General features: G+C 50.5%; 1 protein-coding gene across 1 annotated transcript; it reads left to right on the forward strand.

Moving 5' to 3' along the window:
* Positions 1 to 3,436: 3,436 nt before the first annotated feature.
* Positions 3,437 to 13,968, forward strand: Klhl38 (kelch like family member 38). The gene is made up of 4 exons (XM_027946265.2): positions 3,437 to 3,509; positions 4,154 to 5,504; positions 9,336 to 9,441; positions 10,260 to 13,968. The coding sequence occupies exons 2-4, from the start codon at positions 4,155 to 4,157 to the stop codon at positions 10,547 to 10,549; spliced, it is 1,746 nt and encodes a 581-aa protein (XP_027802066.1). The 5' UTR covers positions 3,437 to 3,509; position 4,154; the 3' UTR covers positions 10,550 to 13,968.
* Positions 13,969 to 16,938: the final 2,970 nt, after the last annotated feature.

Raw genomic sequence — 16,938 nt, forward strand, 5'->3', positions numbered from 1 at the left:
TGGGGCACTAATAAAGTACCAACCATGCCAGGCACCTTACCGGACATGTCACATAATTCTCTGTGACAAAGCCAGTTATCCCCATGTGGCAGATGGAGAAATTGAAACTGGAGGGATATAAGTAACTTGTCAGAGACCATCAGATACTGAGGGAAGTGCCAACTCTCCCCAGCCCTTCTGCCCCCACAGTCTGGGCCTTGACCAGTTATGATGCTGACTTTCCTCAAAAGCAGGGACAAGGTCCTGAGTATCCCTCATTTATTTTAGGTCACCATTTGCTCAGACTGTAAGACACCTTCTAGACAAAGCTTAAGATGAAAAGTCATGAAACGCTCTGAGAGAAATGGATTCATGAGTAGGTTGGCTGGGATTACTGTGAAGATGTTGGATTAGTTTGGGGGTTATATGTGTGCTTTTACTGTGAGCTAAACACCAATATGCTCTGTTAGGGTTTGGCTATGAGGTGTCTCGCAAAGGCTCCTGCTAATGCAGGAATATTCAGAGATGAAATGAGTGGACTGTGAGAGCTAATCAGTCCCTCCTAGTTTGAATGGCTGGGTGGGTAGTTCCCATGGGCAGGGGAGTCATGGCTGGAGGAGGTGGGTCACTGGGGGCATGCCCTAGAAGTGATGTTTTTCCCACAGCCCCTACCCCTCTCTGTCTCTCCGTCTCTCTGTGTGTCTGTGTCTCCCTGCTTCCTGACCCCACCATGAGCTAAGCAGCTTTCCTCCACTGGGCCCTTCCCCTGTGATACCCTGCCCCATCTTGGGTCATCTATGGACTGAGACCTCTGAAATGGTGAGACCCAACTCAACTTTCCTCCTCTTGTCAGGTATTTTGATCACAGTAACAACAACAACAAAAGCTAACTAGAACACTCCCTTTGTGTCTTTTCCTGACATTTTACAGACATCCAGAACTCTCCTAGTAGCCCAGGCCAATGGGATGGGGTCAGTTATTACTAAATGTTACAACCAAAAGGTTTATTCAAGTTGGTCAGTCATTGACATTGCTGGCTGGCCGAGGCTCATCTGAATGCTGGTCAGGGCTGGATTCCAGAGGGATCAATGAGTTGGGGGATCAAGAAGAAATCTGAGATGTCCACCAGTGGGCAGGGCTCATTAATTCACTCCCCAAATCCTAACTCTCCCCAACCGAACAAGGCCTGGGCTTGCTGGCCAGCTGGGAAAAAAAAAGAACCCAGGCAATTGAGAGCAGGGGGGGAGTTCTATTTCCCGGGGTCCTCTGTGCAGTTCCCAGGCCAAACTTCACTTTTTCTCTATAACACAGAGCAATTGTTCTGCTTTTCACATCATCATATGATTGTATTTGAATAAAATGAGGGACACAGGGCAGTTTCAGGGCACATTTGCAATGCAGTCTACACACGAAGCTGTCCACAGCAGCCCTGCTACACTGCTGGGTATGGAGGGCACCTGACCAAGCTCCCTCCGTTGCCCCATTCTCTGTTCTGCCACACTCCATTAGAGAACTTGAGCCAATCCACCTGCTGGAGCCAGGCGCTGTGCTGCACGTGGGAGGGATGGACAGACAGCTAAGGCAAGGTCCCTGCTGCCCAGGGACTTCCACTCTAAAAAGAGAGACACAGATGGGTAAACATAGCTGCAGTGAGGTATGAGGCCTGTCATGTTAAAAGTGTGTAGAGGAAATGGTAAGGGCACGGAAGAGAGAGAAATAATCACGGGACAGGCTCCAGGAAGACGTGCAGAGAAGCTGATGTACAAACAAAGTCATGAAGGATGAATAGGAGCAGTAAAAATGCAAGAGGGGACAAAGGGGATCACCTATGTAAAGGAGTGCAAGATAGAGGGACATCAGGCCCTCCAGTCACACGGTAGGTGGCTATTTACCTGCGTAACTAGCATGATCAGGAGCCCAGGAAGAGTCAACAGCTCGGCCATCTGCCCAGCTCCTCTCTTCCTCTCTGGCCTGCATCTCTCTGGGTCTCTGATCCCCTTTGCTCAGGCCCTCTCCTTCTAATTCTGACCTCCAGGATCCTAATCCCAACCACATGTTTAGGATATACCTCCATGACCTTGACCTTTTGGACTCTTTTGGGCATAATCAACTCTATGACCTGCAACAACCTGAGACATTCCTCTTCCCCCTTCCACACTGTCCTGGGATACCCTAAAGGCCAGGCCAGCCCAACCTCCCCAACACAGACCAGATGTATCTGCAAGCTATTTGATGGAGCTAGAATAAAAATATAGGAGGAGACACCATCTGGAAGCAGGTAGGTGACCTGGGGAGCCATCAAGAGGAATGATGTAGGGGTCTAGCAAATTTCTGAGCTGCCTTCTCAGGGGTTACTCTGATGTTGACAAGGCAGAGAGAGAGAGGGAGAGACTAGAGCAAGAATTGCAATAGCCTGAGCAAGAATTGAGAAGAAGAGAAGGTGACTCCCCGGCCACTCATGGCTTGAACAACTGTGGACCACCCTGGGGAGCAAGGACCTTCGTCCCCCTTTACTCTTCCCCTGTGGCTCTAAAGTCCTCCATAATGGTCCTGATTCACATAATTGGAGGCTGCCTCCTACCCATCCTCATCCTCATTTTCCTTCTTCTCTTCCTCTTCTTCATCTCCTTCTCTCTCCCTCTCTGAAGCAATAGACTTCCTGCCTCTAGTTCAAACCTGCCCAATTAAAAAAAAATGGGGAGGGGAAGGAAGTCAGGAAAGGAAGCCTGAAGGGAAGGATGTGGCCACCCCAAACAGAGGCTCCCCAAGAAAGGAGGCCCAACCAAGCTTGGGGCTTTCGCAAGTCTGGAAAGTCCAGTACTCAACAAATATTAAACACACACACACCACTCTGTCATGCTATCACAAATGCTGCCACCTTAGACCTTGGAGGAGGAACTCAGCCTCTCCACCATTCTGCCAAGTGGGTGGTGGGAAATCAAGACCCAACCAACAGCATCCAGGAGTCCGTGCTGTGCTCCGGCTTCCCTTGTGACCAACCATCACCTTTACCATGTCCCAGAACTACTTCAGTGAGTCTTGGCAGGTTACAACAACCTGTTTACAAACATCTAGAATTCACAGGCACTCTTAGGACAAGGGACTCGGGGGCAGTTCCAAATGGGCAGCGAAGGCTTACTAAGAGAAACTGTTCCTCCGGGTCTATTTATGCCCATATAAACACTTGCCAAGGAAACAAGGCATGTGGGCATGCGCTGGCCCTGCAGGCCCTCGGGTGGCTGCAAAAGGCAACTGGAAAGTCACATGTCATAACAGTGGAAAGTACATATGCAGCTATTCTTAGCCCTGGAATGTATACACGGTCTCCCTGCCCAGAGGCCCTTGCACAAAGCTCTAGAAAACTGTGAAAGTGCCTTCAGCATAAACAATCCAGAACTCTCCCAGGACAAATCGCTTGCCAACTGAAGGAAAGGCCTGGGGTTTACGGTTTCACTCGGAGCAAGAGGTGGAAATTTTCTGGGGGGACAAGACAGACCAGGCATCGGTGGGTGTCACTGCGGCAAGACAAGGTAAATATCCCTACTGCTTACTTCTCTGCAGGTGGACTGATGGGTCACCCAATAGACCAGGGAGTTGCTTTTTCTCTACTTTCTACTGATTCCATCCTTAAAGTAAAACCCCAAGACTCTGTACAGTCGTGTGTTCTAACTATGGATAGATAGAGAGCTAAAGATTTAAACCTCACAAGGGCCCATTTTCATCCCCATCTCTGTCTAGTTACTGTAATTCCACACCCCCAGAATGTCATGCCTGGAAAAAGACTAACACCCAGACAGAGATGTTTAGATGAGTTTACTAAATGACAAATACACTGAGAATCTGGGGAAAGGCTCACACTTCTGCTGGTCAAATGCATGTACTCCAGGCTCGTGTTTCAGCCCCGGCAATCTAGTAACTTGCAATAACATTTTATCTTTGCCCCTCAGGTTAGCTAAAGATGCTGTTTGCCTATTACCTTTGAGAATAATCTTGACCCAAAAGAGATGTGTCAGCTTTGGGGTCTGGGGTGAGGGTGGCCTCCCTTTCTGGTCTTCACCGGGTGGCAATCTTGGCCACACCCACAAACCTCTTGGTGAGGGACCAGGTGCACACCAGCGAGAGTCTGCAGTACAGGCTGCTGAGGCCGACTTGACCCTTGCCGCCCTCTCTGTAGGATGGACGACGAGTCGCCAGACGAGCTGCTCTTCAAAGACCACAGCTTCTCCTCGGATTTACTGAGGCAGCTCAATGGCTTAAGACAACACAGGATCCTGACGGATGTGAGCATCTGTGCCGGTGCCTGGGAGGTCCCCTGCCACCGCAACGTGCTGGCCTCCAGCAGCCCCTACTTTAGGGCCATGTTCTGCAGCAACTTCCGGGAGAGCAGTGAGGCCAAAGTCCAGCTGAAGGGCATCGACTCCCCGGTGCTGGACTGGATCGTGGCCTACGTGTACACCGGGGAAGTGCGCATCGCGGCCGACAACGTCCTCGCCCTGATGGAGGCGGCCTCTCTGCTGCAGTACCCCAGGCTGTTCGAGGCCTGCTCCTCCTACCTGCAGAGCCAGCTGGCCCCCAGCAACTGCCTGGGCATGATCAGACTCTCGGAAATCTTGAGTTGCCAGACCCTCAAGGAGAAAGCCAGGGAGGTGGCCCTGGCGTGTTTCCCTGAGGTGGCCACCTCCGCTGACCTGAAGGAGCTGTGCGCCTTGGAGTTGAGAGACTACCTCGGAGATGACGGGCTCTGCGGGGAGGAGGAGAAGGTGTTCGAGGCCCTCATGGCTTGGGTCAAGCATGACCTCCAGGCCCGGAAGCGATACATGCAGGAACTGTTCCAGCAGGTGAGGCTTCAGTACGTCCACCCGGCCTTCTTCCACCACTTCATCGCCAACGATGCCCTCCTCCAGTCTTCGCCGGCCTGCCAGACCATCCTGGAGAGGGCCAGGAGGCAGATGTTTTCTCTGTATGGCTCCAGTGCCCCAGACTGCAAACCCCTGTGGCATGTCCCTCCAAGGAGCTCTTACCAAGACTTCCTCATCCTCCTGGGTGGAAGGAAGGACAACCAGCAGACCACCAGGGAGGTCCTGCTCTACAGCTCACAGACCGGCCAATGGCAGAGCCTGGCCAAGCTCCCCACCCGGCTATACAAGGCCTCGGCTGTCACCTTGCACCGCAGCATCTACCTGCTCGGGGGCATGACTGTCAGCGGGGGGAAGAGTCTGGTCAGTCACAATGTCTATGTCTTCTCCCTGAAACTCAACCAGTGGAGGCTCGGGGAGCCCATGCTGGTGGCCCGCTACTCCCACAGAAGCATTGCCCACAAGAACTTCATCTTCTCCATCGGGGGCCTTGGAGAAGGGCAGGAGCTCCTGAGCTCCATGGAGAGGTACGACAGCATCTGCAATGTCTGGGAGAGTATGGCCAACATGCCCGTGGGAGTTCTCCACCCTGCCGTTGCTGCGAAGGACCAAAGGCTCTACCTCTTTGGGGGAGAGGACATCATGCAGAACCCTGTGCGCCTTATCCAGGTAAATGGCTGGTCCTTCCCATCATGTAAGTGCATGAGTGTGTTTGCATATACACATGTGCGCGCCCAGCCTACCTGCATGCACACACGGGCATACATATGTGCACACATGCCCATGTGAACATACATATATATACAGGTATGCACATGCATGCCAAAAGATGTACTATACACGCATATAAACATGTGTGTGCAATCCTGACACATATATACATATATATGCACAAGCACACATGGATACATGCATGCCTATACACACACACACACACACACTTGTCTTTTGTAGGGAAAGAAGAGGAAGAGAGAGAACAAGACAGAGAGGTAGAAAGGGAAGAAGGACAATTTTCAGCAAGAAGTTTTTCAATTTTTGAATTTTTTTCAATGTAAGACTAATAACAAATACAACCCTTATCTACAAAAATTGTGTCTTCATTTGAGAAAAAAAGCATATCTAGAAATTCAAGCTAGAAATATTGAATATGTCAGATAGTGAAGCCCTATAGGACTTTAGCAGATGCTTCTACCCCATATCAGTAAGGCCTTAAAAGAAGATGCCCAAGACTTGGACCACATCTACCCCAGACCAACTAAATCAAAACCTCACATTGCTGGATACTGACAGTGTGGTTTATAAGCCTCCAGGAGGTTCTCGGGTGCATCTAGTTTGGAGAACCCCTGCCTTAAATGAAAGGAGATATTGATTTCACTAATAAGCTCTCTGAGAAGCAGGATTACCAGAGGCTAGAATATTAAGGGTTTTCCAACTTTGTGCAAGTTTCTAGTAATCTCTGCATTCATCTACTATAGAAAAACTTGAATAACAAGTTTATCTTTACGTTTAAAGACCCCATGAGATGCAGTTCATTCATTTTAAGTGGTATATTGAGCCCTAGCCACTGTGAAGGCCTGGGGACATCAGAGGGAACAGTGAACTCCACCTAATCCTCAAGGACCTTGCAAGACAATTGCAATTCAGAAGCTGAATACAGGGGGACTTTAACATAGGGGTGTCCTAAAACCTTCTGGAGGGAATCAGAGAAGGCTTCAGGGGAGCTTTGGAGGGAATCCTGTGAGGCCCACGTAAGCTGACCTGAGCAAAGAAGCAGAAGGGAGACGGGGGGTGATGGAGAATTCAGCAGGGAGAAGGGCAGGGTTGGTGCTAAGAAAGCATGAAACAGAAGGGTCTGGCATAGGCGGGGTGGGGCCCTCTGCCAGCTGAAGAAGTCAGAGCAGTACTGAGTAGTACTGAGAGGCAGGAGTGACCCCGGGGACCGGAACACTCGTACAAAGGCCCTGCAGCTCAAAGGGTGCACAGCCCACTGCCCCGAAGAACCAAAAGCCTGACAATGGTGACAGTATCCTTGCCAAGCAGAGCAAGGAGAAGGAAGAGACAGCACCAAGGGACATGTATGAGTCCCCACACCATCCCCATCAGCCCTTTCCCAAGACACCCAGCAACCCCCTCCACCCAGACTGCTGCTCCTGAGCCCCTCCTATCAAAATTCTGGAACATTCTTAAGGGATGGGCATTTGTGGAGATGCGGCTGGTCTGGCAGAGTTTTCTAGGTCTTGTCTAGAAATTGGGATTGCAGCCTCAGTCCAAGGACAGGGACATCATGAAAGAGATCCATGCCCATGAGAGCGGTCATCAGATTTTCATCTGCAGAAGTTCCTCTGGATGCCCCGTAGAGAAGAGCTGGGAGTGGGCAGGGGAGTCTAGTCAGGAGATCATCAAGTCCCAGCAGGAGAGAATGATGGAGATTTTTTTCCATTTGCCTTTACTCTCTAGCCCATGTTCATCTTCACCATCAGATTCTTAGTCTTCCCAGAATGACTGTCCCCAGTTCTGCTCATTTACTTGAGCCAGGAGAGACATATTAGGCTCCATTCCAAACTCCGATCACACAAAGTAGATCTGACAAAGGGCTTCTGTGTAAAGTGAACACCCCTCCCTCCTCTCTATTTTTCAAAATAGAAACAAAAAATATGCCCATGATGTCACATTGCAAAATTGTCATCGACCTCCTAAGAATAAAACGCACTGCTCAAAAAAGCTTTCAGCTAGCCTATCGAGAAATGCATAGTACGATCAAACAAGATCCCTGCAGAGCCAAAAATTCTAAACGCGTGAGCGATCCTGTTGTAGTATAGCCACGGATGAGGGAAAGGGGTCAAAGTATTCATTTGGATGCTTTTCTTATCCATTCAGCGCTAACTTTGAAATGGAAACTTTGCTCACTTGAATATAATTTAAAACGAGTGCTCCAAGGTGCTGGGTAGAGCAGGTTGGATTTCCAGGCATGGCCTTGGCATTTTTCTTTATGGGATGGTTCCTCTGTGTCCTGCCCTGTTTCAAGAGCTACCCTGCAGTGGGTATAGATTAGAACTACACCATGCAGACTGTGCGCGTGGGTCCCCCTTTCTACCTGGCTTTCTTCCTGCCTCCGTTTCTGGATGGCATTGGGCAAGTCCTTTACCATGACAGTCTCACTTGCTTCCCTGGCCAAAGACCCTCCTTTGTTACCCCTGCCGAAGTATTTCTGGGCCATTAAGAGGATTGTGAGCGAATGTTGAATTTATTTTTAAAACCATACCCAAAGCTGAGCGGGAACAGAAGGCCAGAAGGCAATTACTTACTTGAGAAAATGCAACCATGTCTGCTCTTCCCTGAGGACCCCGCTTTCCAAGAATGCGTCACCTGTGTATTTTCAGATGCAACCAAGAGGCTTCACACAGCCCTGTGCTTGCCCGTCTCTAGCACCCAGCCCCTCCAGGCTTCACCAACTTGAAGAGACATATTAGGCTTGAAGAGCTCCATGGAGACGCCAAACTCAAAAGCCTCTACAGGGAAGGCCACACTTTCATGGCCCCACACAGCCATGAGCGTGGTGCTTAAGAGTATGCTCCTTGTGCTCAACCAGACCGGCTCTTCCACTCAAGCTGTTTCACTTTGGGCAGGTCATTGAACCTCTCTGAGCTTCAACTACTTAATCTGAAAAACAGGGGAAATAATAGCATCTACCACATAAGATGATTGTGAAGGTCAATTTTTTTATCAAAAAAAAAAAAAATCTAGGAACTAGATTTTCTATGAAAAGAATTTCCACCAAAGAATATTGTACCATTTTTCTCTGTAAGTAAATGTTTTTGTCCCATCTTTTCTGTGGAGTCCATCCTATATCTCTTGTGCTAAATTTTTCCTGTAATGAACTAAACCCATATTTTATAGTTGAATTTTAAACTGAGGACATTACCAGAACATGCTCTAGGGACTATTTCAGAGCATGGCAAGTGAGCCTGCCCTTTCCTCCCTGGTCTTTCTTCTCTTTCTCATGCTTCTTTTTTTTTTCTGAGATTCTTAATTCCTTTCAGGCATAAACTGTTCAGAAGCCTTCCTCATTTAGCCCCAAATTTATTCTTGGCTCTCTGACCCTCTCCAATCCACCAGAACATTTAGAAATTTAAACATGAGCTAGAAATAAAAATGATTGGAAAAGTCACTGGTTTTCTAAATACCTAAGTTGCTCCATTTCTCAATAAAAGAAAAAAAAAAAAAGGTTCCAACCAAGGTCAGCAAAATACATACCACAGGCAGAATTCCCAGTTCGTTCTAAAGAAGGACAGACACTGATCTTATGCGGTCACAGAAAGACCAACTTCTCATCCTAATCTTCTGTCATTTAACAATCTTTCATTTATTGATAGTAATCTAGCTACGCTTTTAAAACTGTAAAGAAATAGAAAAACTCGTGCCTGGTTCACCTTGCTAATCATCACTTCTTTTTTAAAAAAAAAATTTCAATGCAGTGCTGTGATTTTGCTCCTCCCTCAGGTTTATCACATTTCCAGAAACACGTGGTTCAAAATGGAGACGAGGATGATCAAGAACGTGTGCGCCCCTGCGGTGGTGCTTGGGCAGCGGATTGTCATTGTGGGAGGTGAGTCTGAACGGAGACTCACAGCGCTGGACAGAAACTTGGCGCCTCTCATGGAAAAATGGGTCGCTAGTAGATGCTGTTCTACAGGACGGTATTTTTAAAAGCACATCCATCCACGCGGGAGAGCGTGGACAGCCTGGCCAAGCTCTTTCCTCATGCAGCCGTTTGTCCCTGTCTTCATTTGTAAACAAGGGACAAAATAATACTGATTTCGCCAAGGTGTTGCCAGAGCACGTGAAGCTCAGAGCACTAACCAGACACTCAGTCGATAAGCAGTGATTGCCCTTGTGAACAGTATTGGCTCCAATGTATGACTTCTCTGTGCTTGCATAACGTCACCTGGTTAACAGAGCTGGTTTGGGGGGTCAGAGAGGTCCTGGCTCTACCACTAACCATACTTTGGCAAGCTTTTCATTTTTTCTGTGCCTCGGTTTCCCCATCAGTAAAATGGGAATCCTTAAAGTGCCCACCATAGAGGACTGTTGTGGGGACCTACGTCTGAGTTCCCACAGAAAAGCTTCTTTGGGTTGTTAACTCTTGGTTGGGCACATAAGAGACAAAATGCCAGCAAGGCTGATGTGGGGGTACTGCTCCCCATCTATGGATAACTTACAATGGGAGGCACGGCCAGGGTCAGAGAGAACTGGGTGCCAGCCCCAGCTCAGCCACATGCTGGACCACAGAAGGGTCCCTCAACATCCCACGCGTTAGTTCAGGGTCCCAGCCTCACTGTGAGCAGGGACAGACACATTGCAGAGCCGCTGACTTCCAGGCCAGACGGATGACACTGAGCTTGCTCACGTCATTTGATTTTTCAGGTTACACGAGGAGGATTCTTGCTTACGACCCTCAGACCAACAAATTTGCCAAATGTGCAGACATGAAAGACCGGAAAATGCACCACGGGGCCACGGTGATGGGGAACAAGCTCTATGTGACAGGCGGGCGGCGGCTGACTACGGACTGCAACATTGAGGACTCAGCCTCCTTTGACTGCTATGACCCTGAGACAGACACCTGGACGTCCCAGGGGCAGCTGCCTCACAAACTCTTCGACCATGCCTGCCTCACCCTCCAGTGCATACCCCACATGACCACCCATTCATGAAGTCCACAGGGAACCTTAGTCGAGACGCTTTCTGTTGCAAAGGACAGAAGCCCAGCTCCCAAGAGCCTAACCCTACAGGGATGCAGGGACGGACCCCTCTCAGGACTGAAGGCACGAAGGCCTGGGGGCCTGGAGCCAGGCCTATGGCCAGAAGTCTCTCCTCCCCCAGCCTTTCCCTCTGTCTCTACCTTGTCTCAATTAGGTCTCCTTCCTCGAGCTTCTGCATCCACACAGCATGAGGATTATCAATGACAATTGATAAACTCTAACTCACTGTCTCTAGCTTTGCATCTCCATTGTACCATGATCCACATATTTATCTTTAAAAAAGGTGCTGGCAGGCCCGTTTTGAATTCCATGCCTGCCTCTTGAGACAATCACTATTGCCAGAATGGTGCTACTACAACTGCCTAGTCTTGAATCAGGTCCCTAGGAACAGAAGTGGGGTTAACTCCTGTGATTGGCAGCCCATCCAAAACACATGCAAGGGGATGGAAGGAGTTCTCCAAAGGAAGAAATTCTGGATGGACAAAAGCACATCTGGCCCAGGACACCTTTGCAATCTGGAACAAGAGGGCTGAGAGACCCAAGAGGACCCCTGGAAGCATTTGGTCCAGGTGGCAGCGTGAGAAATTGGCCACGACTGTGTTTGTCTGAATTCTATGGATGTCGTATATTAAAATTCCAGAGAAGTATGTGCGATTCAGTATCTCATGTTTGCAAAACGATCTCGTACTGAAGGATATAAAAACAGAACAAAGCTGGTTTCTGGTGCCAAATGATGTTTTTCTCCGGCCTCTGGGGAGCTGTAGACCTGCAGAATTAATCTGGGTTTTCATTTTAGTAAATGCTATGAGAATTGCTCTTCCAGGGAAAGCCAACAAATTCCTTCAGTGATTCCAGGAAACATTACCCTCCAGAAGCCAGGGCTGACGAGCCCTGCGGCCCCTTTATCTTGAAGCACCTCCCACCCCAGCTCGGGCTCCAGTTGAAGAACAAGCTGAAGCTGAGAACAGCAGCTCTCCACGCTGCCAACTCTCACCACCACCTGGGGAGATGTTTGGAACCAGGACGAGCACCCTTCAAGATAGATGGATGGGGATTCAGCTAGCTGGGGCCCAGATCTCTGGATTTTTTATGTTTCCTAGATGAGAAGGTAAAGAACCACAGTCCTGCTCAGCTGTGGGCACTGAAGACCTCTGGTTCCATTCTCATCCTGTCCTGGCCAGCCCTATCCAAACCTAGCGTTGTACACAAAGGACCCTCCACCCCGTAGCAACATCTGGAACAAGTCTTGGTGCCCTGAGTGTAGAGTGCACCGGTGCCGGGGCCTCCCTTCCCACCGAGCTCTTTCGCTCCGGGTTCTGGACTTTTTCTTCCTGGTTTGTATTTCTGTGCCTCAGCCTCTCTGGCTGAGGGTGAAGCTCTGCGTGCTCCCTGGACCACCTGGCTGTGGGCCAGAGACTGGCTGGCCAGCCAGTGCCTGCTGCTCGGCCTGCACGCTGCCCCTGAGCTACTGGCTGGCATCTTACCCCAGCCGGTTCTCCTCAATCCCACCTCTCCCCGTCTCTGCTTGGAAAGGTAACCAGTGGCCATCAGGGTCCCCAAATCGGCATTTCCTGTCCTGTTGATCAGTCGGCAGCATATGACGTTGCTGCCCTCCCTCCATCTTTTACGACTTCTTCCTCACCTTGGGGACACCTCTCACTCTTGCTCCTCCTCCCCAGAGTTCCTTCTTGTCTCCTTCTCTTCCCAACTGCTAAACGGTGACGCACCCCAGGGCTCAGTCCCCATATCTTCTGTGTATCCACTCTCTCCCTGGCTGGGTGAGCTCCTGTGGCCCATGGATCTGCACACCACCCTACACCACTCACTAGCCAACTTTCTCACAAGCCTGCTCCTCCCAGGGCTTCTCCACCCTGGGGGAAACGGACACCTTTCCTGCACACACCACCAGAGTCCAGCCCAAGCCACTATCTTTTCTCATCTGCCTTCACCTTGACTTCCTGAATCTCCTCTCCACACAGCCACCTGTTTACCCTCCCTGTGCCCCCAGCCTTGGCACTGGATATTAAACCCAGAGGCAGTTTTTCACCATATTCCATCCCTAGCCTCTTTTTTTTTTTTTTTTGAGACAGGGTCTTACTAGGTTGCCGAGGCTAGCCTCAAACTTGCCATCCTCTTGCCTCAACTTCCAGAGTCACTGGGATTACAGGACTGTACCACCATCAACTGGGCTGTTTGATCATTTAAAAACATAAATGTAAGTTGACAGAGTGGCAGAGGAAAAAAAAAAGACAAATATAAGTTGAAATAGGCCATTCCCCCTTTTTAAAGTCTCCTAAGCCTTCCTGGCTCCTGAGCTGACCCTCAGAGACCAGTGAGGTCCCTCCACCTGGCCACCAACTCTCTGCCTTCCCTCTCTGTCTTGTCCCCCAACATCCTGCTCTTCTCCCTCAGCACCAGTCTCTCTGACCCTCGGGCTCGCACATCCTGGATAAGTCCCCACTCTCTGTTTTGTACCTCTGTCCCCTGCCTGGAAATGCCTGCCCTAAATAACCCACCACATGGCCCCTCCCCCAATCCCCAGGCCCTGCTCTGGATGGAGGCGCCTCCCTGACCACCTCCATCTCACCCGTCAACAGGCCTCTCAGCGAGGCCCCGAAATAGCTCTCAGATACCTTCGGCCCTTTCACTGCTGCGTCTCCAGGACAAGCCATCTGTCTCCTGTCCAGCCTCCTAAAGGGACTCGGTGCCCTGCTGATCCTTCCCTGAGCCACAGCCAGGGCCGTCTCTACACAGCACAAACCTGAGCGTGCCGTTCTTCTGCTAAAAGTGCTCCAGGGCTTCCCAGAGGCCTTTGAACAAAGTCCCCAACCCTTCATCCATCTCCTGGGGCCTCCTGGGCCCAGCACCCACCTCTCTCTCAGACCTCATCTTCTGCCACTGCCCTCCCTACAGGTGTCCCGGGGCAAGCGTCCTGCACTACCCTATGCCCTGCTCTCTCTTGCTTCAGGCTTTGCAAGAGCAATTGCCACTCCCTGATAGACACCCCTCTGGACTTCACCTGCGACAATTTCAGTTTAGACCTCACCCACCAGATTAAAAGTCCCTACATCAGGGAGGCCATCCCTGCCTCCCACCCTGGCTGGGGTCAGCTCTCCTATTAAAAGCCCGTTGTGCCCCATGCATTCACCTCAAGACCCTCATCCTATTGGAAATTACTTGATCGTCTGTCCTCTGACTAGCTGCTTTTATCTGCCCCATTCTCCCTCCTCCACATTCCCCAAACTGGCCTCTGGGTCTGCATATATGTTGTAGAAGCTCAATAAAGATTCAGTGAATGAATGAAAGAACTGGCAAATGAATAAAGAAGCTAAATCCATATCATCTCTAGGGTTTTCATCTCAAACTCAGGGAAGTCCACACAGGCACTAGTTGAAGGCCCCAGACCCTCTGCTAAGGGTCACTCTGCCCTTCCCTCCATGACCCTTTCCTGCCCTGAGCTGAGCGTGGCGGGTCTGGCTGGTATGATGTGGTTCGACCTTCTGGGGTCCAGCCCAGAGGCTGACGGGCTTTATCCAAAGGACCCTATTTGCCTGGAATTGGAAGTGAGAGTCTATAAACTCGTTCTGTGTCCTCCAAAAATCCTCCTGTCAGAGACTTGCTAACGCCTTGACTGGCTTTGCTTTACTTCTTGGTGCAATAGTTGATAAACAGCCAGCGCCTGTGGCCTCTCAAAGCTTGTCCAAGTCTCCCTAGGGGACAGAGGAACTATGTAAGTTGCCTCCTGGGATTCATAAAGGAAGATGGCATCAGGGCCAAACACTTTGGAAAACACGTCACAGGCCAGCAGTGTGTGACCAACCCAGTGCCTTTGTGGCCGATGGATCCAAACACCTGGACCAACCCAAAATCCGAGTTGAGTTGTAAAACAAGGTCAGCCTGTGAGGGGCCCTTCTCCATCTGCCGAGGATAGTCTGTCTGGAACCAAGGAGAAAGATGGTCTTGGCAGGAGGCTCCCTTGGCCTGGCAGGCTGGATAGAGTCACAGTCCATAGCCAAGGTCAAAATATATTTAGCCAGCGGCAGTTAAATGGAAACATTCTAACTTTAAAAAAAAAATGTCAGAGGACCTGACTAATTATCTCAACAGGCAGGAAATGATGCTCAGCAAGAAAACACCAACAGAAATACCAACGGCCCCTTCCACCCTGAAACAGGAGCACAGGAACCAGGGAGAAAGGAGCAGTGGCAGGGCGCGGGCAGCGAGGGGGCAGCGAGAGTGACCAGAGGACGCTGCGGGGCCTCTGCACTGGGCAATGCCACCCGGTCCCAACTCCCAGTGGGCACTTGAAAAGAAGGCCTGGCTCTCCTGAGGCCACCGTCAGGCCCACAGGCCAGGACCTGGCCAGCAGATGCTGCGTGGGATGGTTCCCTCACAGAATGGCCTGTCCCTGGCAGGAAAGAAACTCTGCTTTCAGACCCCTCCTGATTCTCTGCCCACAGCAGGGGTGGCTCCAAGGGTACCTCCCTGGCACCCAGCCTGGAGCCTCCAGTCCCCCTCCAGGTGGCTACCTCTTCATGATCCTCCTCACCCTCTGCTGTAGCCACACCCTCTGGTGACAATACAAAGTCCCAAGTATCCACCTCCTACACTCAAAGCCCAAAGCAGGTGGAATTCTCCTTCACCATCTCTAACTAAAATCCATAACACCCCAGAGGGCAAACTGTGCCCAGTTTTTCATGAATGCTTCACCCTTCCCAGGATGCCTGGTCCCTCCTTCAGACTCCACACACTATGCACGCCATGTCTCTGTACCTTTGCACATGCTATTCCCTCTGCTGGATGCCATTCCCTGCCCTGCCTAATGAACTCCCACTAGACCTTCACCTCTTCTGCGGTGCCTCCCCTGCCTGGCTCTAGCCCCTTTCACTCTCTAGCACCATCTGTGCAGGGGTGCTGGGGAAGGGCCCTGCTTTCTGAAATGTCAGCTCTCGCGCAATCTTACAGGAATTCCAGGCCCCTGTTCAAATGCTACGTCATTCTCTTCATGTGGGTAATTTGGTCTTTGTTTTCCCTGAAGATAATCATGAGTGTCTTTTCCTCTTCGTTTCACTTGTTTGATTCAATTAAAATGCCAGGGCCCGTGACCCTGAATACCCCGGTGACTCCCCACCACACAACAAGTCAGTGGTCTAGAAAATGGTGTTCTGAAGACACAGACAGGGATTCAAGAGTCTGAAGGAAGCTAGGAAGAGGCAGGTTGGCAGGCTCATCTCAGAATAGATGAGACCAGACCGACTCTGGTCTGAAGTCCTGGCGTCAACCCAGCTCTGAATCCACTAGCTGTGAGGTCTTGGGAAAATGAATCAACCTCTCTGTTACTGTTTCCTCATTTTTCTCTCTAGCATAATACCAGCCCCCTCAGAGAGCTTTTATGAGGATTAATTGAATTGACATATAAGTGCTGTCCATGAATTAGCCATTATTACTACTAGTTGTGTGGCCTAGGAAAGATCTCTTTGCCCCTCTAAGCCTCAGTGTGCTCGTTGGTAAAATGGAGGTGATGATCTCCCTGTGCAGTGGGTTAAAAGCCTCTCCTCAAAAACAGCTATGATTGTATTTGGGAAAAGGACTTTGAATATATAATTACTAAAGGATCTGAAGATGAAATCGCCCTGGATATCTGGGTGGACCCTAATTCCAACAGCGAGTGTCCTTTAGAGAAAGGCAGAGGGTGATTTGAGGCCCAGGAGATGATGGGCGAGGGCTGGGGCAGGGGTGGGTGTCACAGATACAAGCCCAGGAATGCCAGAGCCACCAGATGTTGCAAGAGGCACAGAATGCTCCCCCAGTGGCCTCTGGAGGTAGCATGGCCTTGTCCTCCCTGCTTTCCCACCTCTGGCCTCCAGGACCGGAGCAAAAGTACCACGGTGTCTTGAGCCATGTTCAGAGTCATCTGTCCCAGCAGCCACGAGGACCCACGAGGAGCTGACACACGCCCTCCTAGGACCGCGCAGGCACGGGCGAGGTCCTAGGTGTGCACAGCCAGCAATGATCTTCGTTGTTCCCATCCCTGCCCTGGGCCTTGGTCTCCCCCATAAAACGATGATACAAGGTCGGGCAAAGGTGGCTGGGCTTTGCCGCCTGGCACTGGCTCTGCCACCGCCGACTCCTTCACAAGGCAGGAGGACTACCTGATTCTCCATCTCCCTCACCCTCCTCCTCACTCCAGGGTGCCCGACAGGCAGGGTGTCGCATTCAAGGGCCTTCGCCTAGCTGTGTCCACTGCAGAGGACAATGGGCTCTGGATGGTCACCCTCTGGCTCTTCCCACATGAAGGAAGGCTGCAATCGACTCTGTCACTCTCTCCAGGACATGGTGGC

The sequence above is a fragment of the Marmota flaviventris genome, chromosome 15 (assembly GCF_047511675.1).
Source record: "Marmota flaviventris isolate mMarFla1 chromosome 15, mMarFla1.hap1, whole genome shotgun sequence".
Lineage (NCBI taxonomy): Eukaryota > Metazoa > Chordata > Mammalia > Rodentia > Sciuridae > Marmota > Marmota flaviventris.

Excerpts from the sequence above, each read along its gene's own strand:
- Klhl38 (XM_027946265.2), top strand. The coding sequence starts at position 4,155 with ATGGACGACGAGTCGCCAGACGAGCTGCTCTTCAAAGACCACAGCTTC. Across the intron at positions 5,505-9,335 it reads ACCCTGTGCGCCTTATCCAG|GTTTATCACATTTCCAGAAA; the intron begins GTAAATGGCTGG and ends CTCCTCCCTCAG. Across the intron at positions 9,442-10,259 it reads GCGGATTGTCATTGTGGGAG|GTTACACGAGGAGGATTCTT; the intron begins GTGAGTCTGAAC and ends TTGATTTTTCAG.